At 50.8% G+C, this 11,552-nt stretch overlaps 2 protein-coding genes across 2 annotated transcripts; one reads left to right on the top strand and one right to left on the bottom strand.

Annotated features, from left to right (window-relative positions):
- The first annotated feature begins 686 nt into the window (after positions 1 to 686).
- On the top strand, positions 687 to 1,379 carry BX661DRAFT_189676 (cornichon). The gene is made up of 2 exons (XM_051537601.1): positions 687 to 926; positions 1,033 to 1,379. The coding sequence occupies exons 1-2, from the start codon at positions 783 to 785 to the stop codon at positions 1,324 to 1,326; spliced, it is 438 nt and encodes a 145-aa protein (XP_051388578.1). The 5' UTR covers positions 687 to 782; the 3' UTR covers positions 1,327 to 1,379.
- A 2,521-nt stretch (positions 1,380 to 3,900) lies between these two features.
- BX661DRAFT_189678 (uncharacterized protein) lies at positions 3,901 to 4,405 on the bottom strand. Its single transcript, XM_051537602.1, has one exon. It carries the CDS (start codon positions 4,344 to 4,346, stop codon positions 3,927 to 3,929), a length of 420 nt encoding a protein of 139 aa, XP_051388579.1. The 5' UTR covers positions 4,347 to 4,405; the 3' UTR covers positions 3,901 to 3,926.
- Positions 4,406 to 11,552: the final 7,147 nt, after the last annotated feature.

An 11,552-nucleotide genomic window follows, 5' to 3' on the forward strand; every position in this document is an offset into this window, starting at 1 on the left:
GAATGCCGCGGCTGTGGAGGAGCGAATGACGCTGGCGCGGCTGATCAAGTATGTGCGCGGGGTTGAGAAGATGCCGGCAAAGGTGGCTGCGCTGGTGGCTGGTGGTTGCATTGTGGGTGTGCCGGAGATGTCCGTGTGCCGGGTGGCCAGTGTTGTGCAGGAGCTTGTTGCCAGGCGCGTGCTGAGAGAAACCTTCGCTCAGAGTGCCTTCACTACCAATGCCTACTTGGAGGTGGCCCCTGAGTTTGCTGCTGTTGTTGGCTGCGCTGATGTTGAGAACGCGCGGCTGCTTGGCCTGGAGCCCGTCGTGCTGTACTTTGATGCTGAGGACGCGCCTTGATTTTTCTTTGGTTTTGCTTTGACTCTAGCTTTGCTTTGACTTTGACTCTGGCTTTGCCTTTGCCTTTGCCTTGGCCTTGGCCTTTGCCTTTGCCTTTGATCAAGTTACTTGATTTAATGCAATCCAGGGACAATATATGGATATGACCTGTAAAAAAAACAGGGTAAGGCCTTTCTTTGCGCCTCGCCTCCTCAATCTTCACACTTTTTAATTTTCTACTTTTTTCCCACTATTTTCATGTGATGGGGCCAAATGAGACGTTCCTGAAACCTGGGTTTGAACGCCCGCTTACTCTCTGCACACGTCAAAAAAATTAGAACACCAATATCACTTTCTCCCCTTTGTAACAAATAACTATTTTTATTTCTCTTAATTTGTTCTTTTTGTTTTAAAATTATAGACTTGTTAATTCACTTTTTTATTTTAAAGTTTTTGCACAAAAATGTCATTCACTGCTTTTCTCTACATTCTCGCGCTAATCTTTGCCGGCGCTCTGCTTTTCGGCGCCGTGTACTTTGTCATTATGCTTACCGATCTCGAATGCGACTACATCAATCCAATCGACCTGGCCAACAACCTCAACATGGTAAGAACAGAACAACATAAATGCTCAACTCACCTATCCAATACCTTTTTTGTACTTCCAACTAATTCACTTTATGACCAATTTTCTTTCTTTTTTTTACCGTTAGTACGTCATGCCCGAAATGGTCGCTCAGCTGGTTTTGTTCGTTACGTTTTTGCTTCTGGGCGAATGGACATCGATGCTCATTAACCTACCGTTGGTCGCTTGGAATATTCGCAAGGTCATGAGCTCGCGCCAGTTCTACGATGCCACTGAGGTTTTCCGCACTTTGCCCAAGCACAAAAGGGAGAACTTTTGCAAGGTTGGATTTTACCTTGTATGCTTCTTCTACTACTTGTACAGTATGATCGTCACTCTGGTCAACGAGACTACTACTGAACATTCTCAGGCTGCGTATTAAATAAAAAATTTGATCATCCCATTTCATTAAATTCTTTTTTTTTCTCTCGCGTTTTCTGATTTTGCTTCTCTTTTTGCTCCTTTATTTATTGTTTTGGTTTTCTTCTTCAATTCATTTTTATTCTCTAATTTATACAACACCAACTTGAAAAAGTAAAGAAAAAGAAAAAATAATAAACAATGGATGTGGACGCCGATGCATACAACGAAGATTACAGCGATGCAGCTGTTGCCGAGGAGATAGCCAAGTACCGCAACATCGTCTTGTCAGCATGCTCGTCCCTTGGCAACCTCCAGCCCAACACAGATGAATCCGCAGCCACCAATGCAAAAATGGTCTACGTGCCAGCCAAAGACTGCCTCGCCTCACTAAAGGACATCAAACGGTACATCCAGATGGACGAACAGGGCGACGGCAAACTCGTCCTGCAGTGGCTGGGCGAATGGCAAGTGCTCGAGCGCGACATCATCCCTATATTCACCATCACCGCCAACCACATATTACCCGAGCAAACAGCATCCGACACAGACGCCTTGAAAACTGTCATGATGTGCGTCGAGCTTTTCGTGTTTCTCACCTGGAGTATGGAGTCCGAGTCGGATGAAGTCAAGATGCGTTTTATCCGCGTTCTGCGATCATACAAAAGAGCATTTGCCAAGCCCGAGGTCATCAAATGTTTGCTCGCTGTGGCCGTCCGGTTTGTCAGGCAGAAGAGCTCTGCCGCTGGTGATGGGAGGGAGGATATGCTGGTGAAGGGGATTCTGTACGTGTTCCGAAATGTCCTGGCTATACCCGACCCCCTGGTGTCCCCGTCGTCCGGCAGCTTGGCCGCCCAGGTCGAAACCCACGACACGCTGATTGGCGTATTGGAGGACCAGCTGGCTGCTGATTTCTTCCTCACCCTGATCTCGTCGTCCGCCGACCAGCCACGGCTAAAAGATCTCCGGCCCACGCTGCTGGACATCGTGTACTACCTGTTCTACCGCGTCCCCGTCTCCGCACTCTTTGACCAGCCGCACCACACGTGGTTTGACGGCCCCGAAAATAACAGCAAGGCGCATAATAAGTCCAGTCGGCATAACAACTTTGGCGGAGTCTACGCAGTCTCCACAGGAGAGGGAACCATCATGCCAGTGTTTAGCACGCGCGAAGTCCTGCGGCCCTTTGCCAACTTGTTCAAGAGGCGTGCCAAAGTCGATAAACCCAAGGATGCTCCAGACACGCTATCGGTGGATCTGCAATGGAGGATTGTGGATCCCTCTAGTATCACCACCCTGCGCCGCATCGCCGCCGTATTTATCGAGAGCTGCTTCAACCCATTTATTCTGGCACTCTTTGAAGACTTGCGGATGAACGGTACTGTAGTGGATGGGTTCACCCCACGGCTGATGTACGTTTCAGCGTACTTTGTCGACATATCCTTGGCCAACCCCGCGATTGACCTCGGAAGCACTTGCGCATTGGTGCAAACCCATGTGTTTGGCCAAGTGATGCGCTGTGCCAGCGCATACGTCGAGCTCAAGCATTGGACCGGGCTGGAGCCCGCCATGTACTGTTTGCAGCAAACCCTCCTGTCGCTCAGCAAGATGCGCGGCGCCAAGCTCGATTCCTTGGCAGACAACATATTGAGCAATCTGTTCTATGATGGAGACGCCCTGGATTTGTTCGTCATGCTGTGTCGCGTTTATAAGCCGAGGAAGAACACACGCGCGTTTTTGGAGCAGGTCGCTAGGTTGACAGAGACCTTCTTGGACACGCTGCGGGACTACGCGCAGACAAAGGCCGGTATGGTTGTCAGGACCAAGGTGAAGCGGCGAGTGCCCAAGTCGCAGTCCACGATGGATGCCGGCATGGATATGGACCTTGGGGTTGAGGCTGAGGAAATGGACGATGAGGATATTGGTGACGAGTCCAAGTTGGTCACACAGATGGAGGAGGTACTAGTTGAGCGGGAATTCAACATTAGCAGGTACGAGGCGGCCTTTGCTGTCGCCGATGTGGTCAAATCCTACAGTCACCTTCTGTCCCCGCCCTCAGCCATCGAACACGTCTTCCCCATGCTCCGCCGTATTGCCATCACGCACCAGCGGCCACACTTATTTTTCAAAAAACCCATTATGCAAAGGCTCCTGACGCTCTTCGATGACCAGCTCACTTATCCGAATCGCTCAGAGATGATTGATTTGGCGGCGTGGATTTTCCGTCAATACATGGTTGTTCTGGATAGTCCCTCGTTGATGGCCCATTATAAGGCTGAGCCGTTGGATAATCGCATGGCTATGGAGTGCGTCATGACTTTTTTGAAGCAGTCATCGGCGGGTAAGGCTGTGGAGCCGGTCATTACGCGGAATCTGATTGAGCTGCGCGCATCGACGCCAGAAACCAAGCCGGAGACAAAGCCAGAGAACAGGCTGGAGGAGTGGGACGAGGAAGAAGAGTACCTTGCCCATGCATCATCCGCTCTTCCTCTCGGCTCCACCGCCACTTCCATGGCAGGCGCTATTGCAGAAATAAACGAAGACGATTTGGATTTCTACGGTGGCCACGGAGATGATTTCGATTTTGATTTCGACAATATGCTAAACTAGATTTTATTAATTCTAATAAAATAACTCCTCCCACTCCTCGCTAAACTTCTCCTTATCCTCGACCAAAAGTGATTTTCCCAGCTTTGTCTCATTCGCAAATGACGTCTGTGTGCTCGCATACAGCATGAGCTTCTGTGGCGGTGCCGTTTCGGGGCAATAATAGATAAATACCAATGGGTAGGACACCCGGCCATCCTCGTGCTCCTTACGGTAGCTCACTACAATGTACCGCGGCTCATTGTCTGGCAGCTCATCGATCAGCGTGGGAAAATCCGTGACGTCGTCTAGCTGGTCTTCAACTACCGTCTGTGTTGCATCGATTTTCGCAACGTATGCGTGGAATGGCTTGCTGGTGATGGTCGTTTTGATGAACCGCAGCGCATTGACGCCCGAGATTACTTGTTCAGAAATTGAGCAAGTGACAGAAGACATTCTAGTATTGAACGATGAGAAATTAGAATTGATTAAAATAAATTGAAAATAAAGAAAAGAAGCAGAACAATGATTGGAAAAAATCTGGTCTGATGTTTCACAGTTCCTTAGGCCACGCTTTAACGTCATCTCTTGCATGAGTGTTTTTGGAAAATACACACGTGTATAATTCATTGTCACCATACTATAAGATTATACAAACAAATGCCTATTAATCAAGGATTAATTTTTTTTTGCGAAATTCCTGCATTATTTTATTGAATACAAAAAAATCAATAGTGCTCTTAAACCAAAGAAATAATATTTTGTATTTACACTGCAAAACCATGCCGAGGGAATCCAGCAGACGCTCGCGGTCACCTGACAGACACAGCAGAAGATCATACCGTTCGCGCTCACCATCCCGACGCCGCTCACCCACACGCTCCACCAACCACCACCAACAACAACGCTCCAATCGCCCCAGCACCCGGACCACTACTACGGACAATCGTTCGCCATTGCCAGCACCCAGATACAGGTCGCGCGAAAGGCCCAGTCACCGCCAAACCTACGAACCGAGATCTCCACCCAGTCGACGCGATACTAGGAGACGGTCGAAATCTCCAGAAACACACAGACCGTCGGTCCGCGATAGCAGGTCAAAATCGCCCGAACGCCAGATGGCCCCAAAGCTGGAGGAGGAGGTGGGTATTAGTGAAGAGGCGTTATTGGAAATGACGGAGGAGGAGCAGATGAACGCATTGTTGGGCTTTGGTGGGTTTGATACTACAAAGGGGAAGAAGGTGTCAGGGAATGATATTGGAGCCGCTAATGTGAAGAAACAGAGAAAGTTTAGACAGTATATGAACCGTAAAGGTGGGTTTAATAGACTTTTGGATAAGCAATAGATGGGTAAATTGTTATGCATATTAATAAATACATGGCGATATAGTGATGAAAACCGAGGGTACAGAAATGTTTATACTGTTGAGTTGTTGGAACGCAAAGTTTTTTAATTCAATTTTTAAAAATAAAATCAAATAAATTCACCAAATATTATTTGAATTGATCTTTAGTCAACGGTCAATATCGATTGCAGTAATGCAAACAGCTGTTGGCTGGAAAAATGATTCTACTACGTCACAGCGAGCATCAAGCCACTGGAATTACGCATGAGCAACAAAGTTACTAGGCTGTATAAACTAAAGAAATAAAATATCTGACTGGTCTTGAGAACCGTAGCTCGAATATCAAAACATACATGGCTGTAACAGGCATTACATATGTCATGCCGTAACGGGATTCATCATGGACGCATAATCGAATCCAAGAAATAAAAATAAAAATTAATGTGATAGGAATTTGAAAATAGTGAGATTTATGCAATATGATAAATGAGAATATATGATAATTAAACCGAAAGTTATAGGTTTACTTTAACAAGGTTTTCTCCTTTTTCATTGCAACCGTTCATTTGAGCTTCTTTATACTATTGTAAGCGTGACCAAGGAGGTACCAATAATCAACTGAGCAGTCACAGGGAATACTGTTAGAAAGGTAAATAAAGGTATATTGAAAAACTGAGGTGTTCTCGTCCTCATGGCAGGAACACCTCAGTATATAACAGAAGCAAACTATGGAAAGTGCGCGGCATCTCCAGTGCCGCTCACATGTAAACAACTAGCAAAACAAATGCTATCTTGATACGCCTCAAAAGTGCGCCAATATCTGCTGTTTTCATTATCTGGATAAAAATAGGTTCAATCATAAATACCACGCGGCCTCGCAATTGATGTGATTGAATCGGGGCATCGGCCGAACTCCCACATCTGTCTCAATGAATCTATGCGCGCCGACGGGTTTCAACCCGGGTCACTAGCCCGGATTGCAAGCCCCCCGTAGGGTTTACAATAATAATTTTTTTTATAATTTGGCTCTTTTTATCGCATATAAACTTAAAAAGTGCCAATTATGTGTGGATGGATGCGAGAAATACACAAATATTCAAAGTTTGCTTTTTTTATCAAATCCTTTGGCAGCAAGTACGCAAGTGAGGGAAAGGATGTGTGCACAGAGGATTGGCTTTTGTTGCAAAAATTTAATACTGGCCAGACAAATAAATATTGTGGTTTGAGCATATCCTTCATCTCATTCTTTCCACTTTTTTATTTTATTACAACTTAATACATTATAGTTTAACTGTTATATTTATATTGGTTATCTCTTATAATTCTTTGTTTCGTGTCAAAATGTCTAAAAGCTTGAAAATATCAATTGCCATCTGCAAATCTAAGCTTAATGGTAAGAGTAATGCATATAATGGGCTATGGAAAGTTTCAATAGACATGCCATTTCCCGATTTTCTTAAAAAAAATATGATTAAACATTGCGAAGATGTCAATTTAAAATATGCTTTGGGTTATATAATTAGTGGAAAGCCAACAGGACAGCCCGCATTATCTCTATCGTCTCAAAAACACATTACTGTCGACGAGGTTTTTCGTTGTTCTGATGCAGTCAAGAAAAATGAATGCTACAACGTCAGCCTCTTCGAACTTGGTCAGTACACTTCGCGTTTTCTCGTTACTGGGCCTAAATTTGCGACGAAAGTATATTTTTTCGGACTCCACAATGAATATACACATGATATGGTGGTTGACGTTCTACATGCAGTGTTTGGCTATAATTATATATGATCGATCTAACTTTGGGCTGTACAACATTACAAAGGATTTTGTTCGGTTGTTCCTGGAGAAGGAAAGTAATTTAAAATATGGAAAGGTGCAAATGTTGTAACAACTGATTTACTGTGCACAATTTTGGTTAACAAAGTGCTTGCAAAAGATTTGGTAGAAAAATGACAGAGAAGATGGACCCATTGATCGAGTTACAAAATGTTTAAAAAAGTAAAAAGTAGTTTTTTTTAAAATAAATAAATCGTGCTCGATGACGAGAGAAATATTATTGTACAAAAACTGATGTGGTGGGTTAAATCTGGCGTGTTGCAGTATCCTGGCATTGCTTCTATTTTGGCGCATGGAACCAGCCGTCTACTTTAGCCGAGACTGTTACATAAATATGTGTATTGTAATTAATACGATATATTAAATAAAATAGGCATTGATTAATCGCGCTCCTCAATGAGCTGGCTGATAAAGTCAAGCGCCATGGCAATGGCCGCACGCTCGCCGGCCACGGTGACCCAGTGCGAGCTGTTGCCCTTGCGAGGTACCGTCACCACGCAGCCAGTCATATCGCGGATCTTTGCGATATTCGCACCTTGCTTGCCAATAATATGGCGATGGCTCCGGGGATCGACGCTCACCCGCGCCTCCACGCCACCCTCGCCGCCCACATGCTTCTGGACAACAGCAATCGCGTCGGCCAGCTTGCTCTTCTCACCGCGCAGAATCCAGTCGGCGGTAAGACCCGAAAGCTCAGAATCAATGTCGCGGTACACAACGGTGCCCGGAGCAGCATTCTCGGGGTCAGTAACAGTGGCGGACTGATCAACGCGACGGACCGGTGCTTTGTCGACACGCGTGGCATCAACCTGGACGTCATAATCGGACCGGACCTGGCGCCAAAGCGAGCCCTGGCGCCCACCCAGACGCTGGTGCAAAGCCAAAGGCACGGTAATTGTGGACTCCTCGCGGACAAGCTTCAGCAGTGCGACCTTGCACGCCTCGCAGTTTTCGGGTAAGCCAGTGATGCGCACGTCGGCAGAGTTTTCGGTCTCAGCGACGGCAGCAGCAGTGGCAGTGGGCGCGTTGCGGTTGGCGGCGCGCGGGAAGAAGATCTCCACCGAATGGGCCTCCTGCATCTGCTTGAGGTTGGCACCGCCGCGACCAATAACAAATGCGTGTTGAGAGACGGGGACGGGAACGAGGATAGTGACCATTCTCTCGCGCTCCTCAACCAGCTGCTCAATGCGCGCGCGCACAGCATCAACGATCGCGCGGTCACCCTTCAGCTTGACCTCGCCAGTGCTCTCGGACGAGGCACGCGGGAACTGCACGCGACAGGCGCCGGTACCGGTCATCAGGTCGGGGTCGCCACCAGCCTGCTGCACCAGTTCGCGCACACGGCCGCCACCAGCTCCAATGAGGAAACGGTGGTGCTTGGTGGGAACCTCGATGGTGATGTCCACCTGCGACTCCTGCTCAAGCACAGTCGCCTCGATGGCCTCGCGGGCGAGCTTGGTGCCTGCGCGCGTACCAATCAGGGTCACCTCGACCTCGCCATCAGTGGGCTCCCCCAGATCAATGCGTGTCTCGCTCTCATCCTTGATCTCGTTGATGTGCGAGCCGGCGCGACCGACAATGTGCGGGAGAGCGGCTGCGGGTACCTTGAACTTTACCGTGTGGTTGTGCTCAAGCTCGTAGGCAGCCAGCTCCAGCAGCTCGGCCTTGGAACCCTCAACGCCCTTGCGCCCACCGCGGATGCGAATCTGGTCAGCCGCCAGTGGCGCACCGCTGTCCTCATCGTCGTGCTTGTCGCTGCGCGACCGCGACGAGGGGAACTTAATCTGCACAGCGTACTTCTCCTCCAGGCGCTTGACAAACCGGCCGCCGGTACCGATCAAAGAACGATGGATGTTTCCCGCCACGCTGACAATCTCGGACGTCTGGTCAGCCATCCTCTCGGCAAACTCGAGAATCTCGCTGCGTACTGCATTGACATCAGTCTCAGTACCCTGTATCTTGACCGAGCCAGTGGCGCCGCCCGTGCTGTCAGAGACGTCAATGGTGACGTTGTGCTCGGTCTGCATGCGCTTGAGGTTCTCACCACCGCGGCCAATGACGCGGGCCAGCAGGACCTGTGGCACAGTCACCTCCGAGCGGAACGAGTGCAGCTTCTCGTACTCTGTTGCAGCGTCGACACGGCGGCAGATCTCGGCAATAACACGGTCAGCAGCAGTAGCCAAGCCCTTGACCTCGACCTCGTCGGGTTGCAGCTGCGCTTCGTGCTTCTTGCGCTCAAAACGCGTGTTTTCGGGCTCGGCCGCCGATGGTGCCACCGAGCCAAAGCGAACAACAACGCGGCCGACACCATCTCCGGTGGCCTTGGCGTTCTCCATGATGGACTTTAGGGCGGCGGGCTCGGCCAGCACAGCCTGCAGCTTGACCGGCACAGCAGCCACCTTGGTGACATAGGTGTCGTCGCTTTGCACAGTGGTCCGGAACTCCTCCAGGGTCTTGCGCAGCAGGTCGCGGGTGGCGCGCTCGCGCTCGGCTGGGTTAGTGATGCGGTCGACGTCAGGGTTGAAGCCCTCATATACGACCAAGATAGCTGACGATGCAGAGTCGCGCGGGAACAGCGTATACACACAGCGGACAGAGTGCAGACGCGTCAGATTGGACCCATCGGGGCCTGCCAGCAGAGCGTGCAGATGGGGCTCGACATCCATGCCGTTGAAATGGTACGGCGGGAATGCCTGCAGCAGCGCAATCAGCGCCTGGCTGGCAGCCGCCACTGCATGGGCGTCCTTGCCCTGCACCTCGATCTGCACCTGAGCAGGGGATGTGGCCGCCTGGGCCTGGACGTTCGAGGGCACGCGCAGCTGCACGCCGTGCTCGCTCTCGATGCGCAGGAAGCGGTTGCGCTCGCTCAGGTACTGCAGCACACGCTGAGCGTAGAGCAGGGGCCTGGGGTACGAGTGGATGGTTGTCGGGTCGACAACCTGCACAACCACGGAATTGGCCTTGGTCATCACCAGGCCCAGCGCCTGCACCAGGTTGGATTCGGGACCGCGTACGGTGACCTGGTCTGAGGGGTTGCGTGGCGCAGGCACGCTGATGCTGCATCCAGTGGCCTCGATAATATCGCGCAGTGTGGAGCCGCCATCACCGACAATGAAGCGGTGCTGGCGCTTTGGAATGCTGACTGTGACAGTCTGCGAGCCCTGCATCAACAGGCGAGCGGTCTCGGTGATCTCGGCCACAGCCGCTTGAACGGCATCACGCTCGCCCAGCACGCCAATGGCCTGATCGACATCAATTGGGCCGGGGATGCGGATTTGCACGCCGGGGTGAGCGGCCTGCAGAGCCTTAAGGGTATCGCCACCCTTGCCAACCAGCATAGCGTTAGCCTCACGCGGCAGCTCCGCCAGCTTGACAGCCCGCTTCGTTGTGCGCTTGTCTACAATAGCCTCAATCTGAGCCACGGCTGCGGCAACGCCCATATGGCTACCTGTGATGCTGACATCTATCTGCTCAAACAGGTCCGCGCTGCCGCTGTCGTTGTACTTACCCAGCGTCACCGAAGTACCGGTCTGTGTCTGGATGCCCGCAAGGGTTTTTCCGCGGACGCCGACAATCTGGGCGCGTGCCATGGCGGGCACCTGCACAACCTTGGTAATGCGCGGGGAGAGCTTGGTGCAGATTTCGCGCTTAGCGCGCGCCACAGCATCGGGCTTACCGCTGATCAAGTACGTCGAGGTGTTGAGCACGCGGTTGTGTGAGATCTCGATACGCGTCTTGGTGGTCTCCATGATCTTGCGCGCGACATCGCCCACGGGGTCCTGCATCATCGGCAAGTCAACAACCTCGGTGGCCTGGTTCTGCTTCAGCTGGTATGCCATCGACTGGGCGCTGGCGGCACTGGCCGAGGACTTGGCACCCCACGACACAGATGTGGTTGCTGTGGCTGGGCTGCCAAGCGAGGGGAAGAGCTCCTCGTCGGCCAGATCAATGGGCTTGCGCGGTGCCTTGGTGACAACCTTCGGGGCCTCGTTGATATCGGTGTCATCATGGTCACCAGAGGTGCTGGCAACAGCAGAGTCCACTGCGGTGGCGTTTTCGAAAGCAGCAGCAGCTGATACGTGGCCATCATCCACGAAAACGTTCGAAATAGCAGTAGGTGCAGTAAAATCGGCGACATTAGCACTGATAAACATGTTGGTAATGGCGGCGGGCTCCGCAACATCGCCTTCGGTGATAACAGCGCCGGCAATATCGGGCGATGAGTGCTCAGTGGCTTCGTCGTTGGAAACGGCATCATCCTGGGCAGGGACACCATCAAGAGCAGCAGAATTATCGATACCAATGGCAGAAGCAGTAGCGGGCCATGCGCTGACCGTGTCGGGAACAACAACGGGAAGGGCAGAGGCATCGTCTTCATCAGTGGCGTTGTCGGCGGCTTCGACAGCAGCAGGCACGGCAGACACAAACAGAGACTGAGCCTCAGCCTCCGCCTGAGCTGCCTGAGCGGCAGCGGCGGCGA

This window comes from Kickxella alabastrina (genome assembly GCF_025024165.1).
Source record: "Kickxella alabastrina strain RSA 675 chromosome Unknown BX661scaffold_46, whole genome shotgun sequence".
In the NCBI taxonomy this organism is placed as follows: domain Eukaryota; kingdom Fungi; phylum Kickxellomycota; class Kickxellomycetes; order Kickxellales; family Kickxellaceae; genus Kickxella; species Kickxella alabastrina.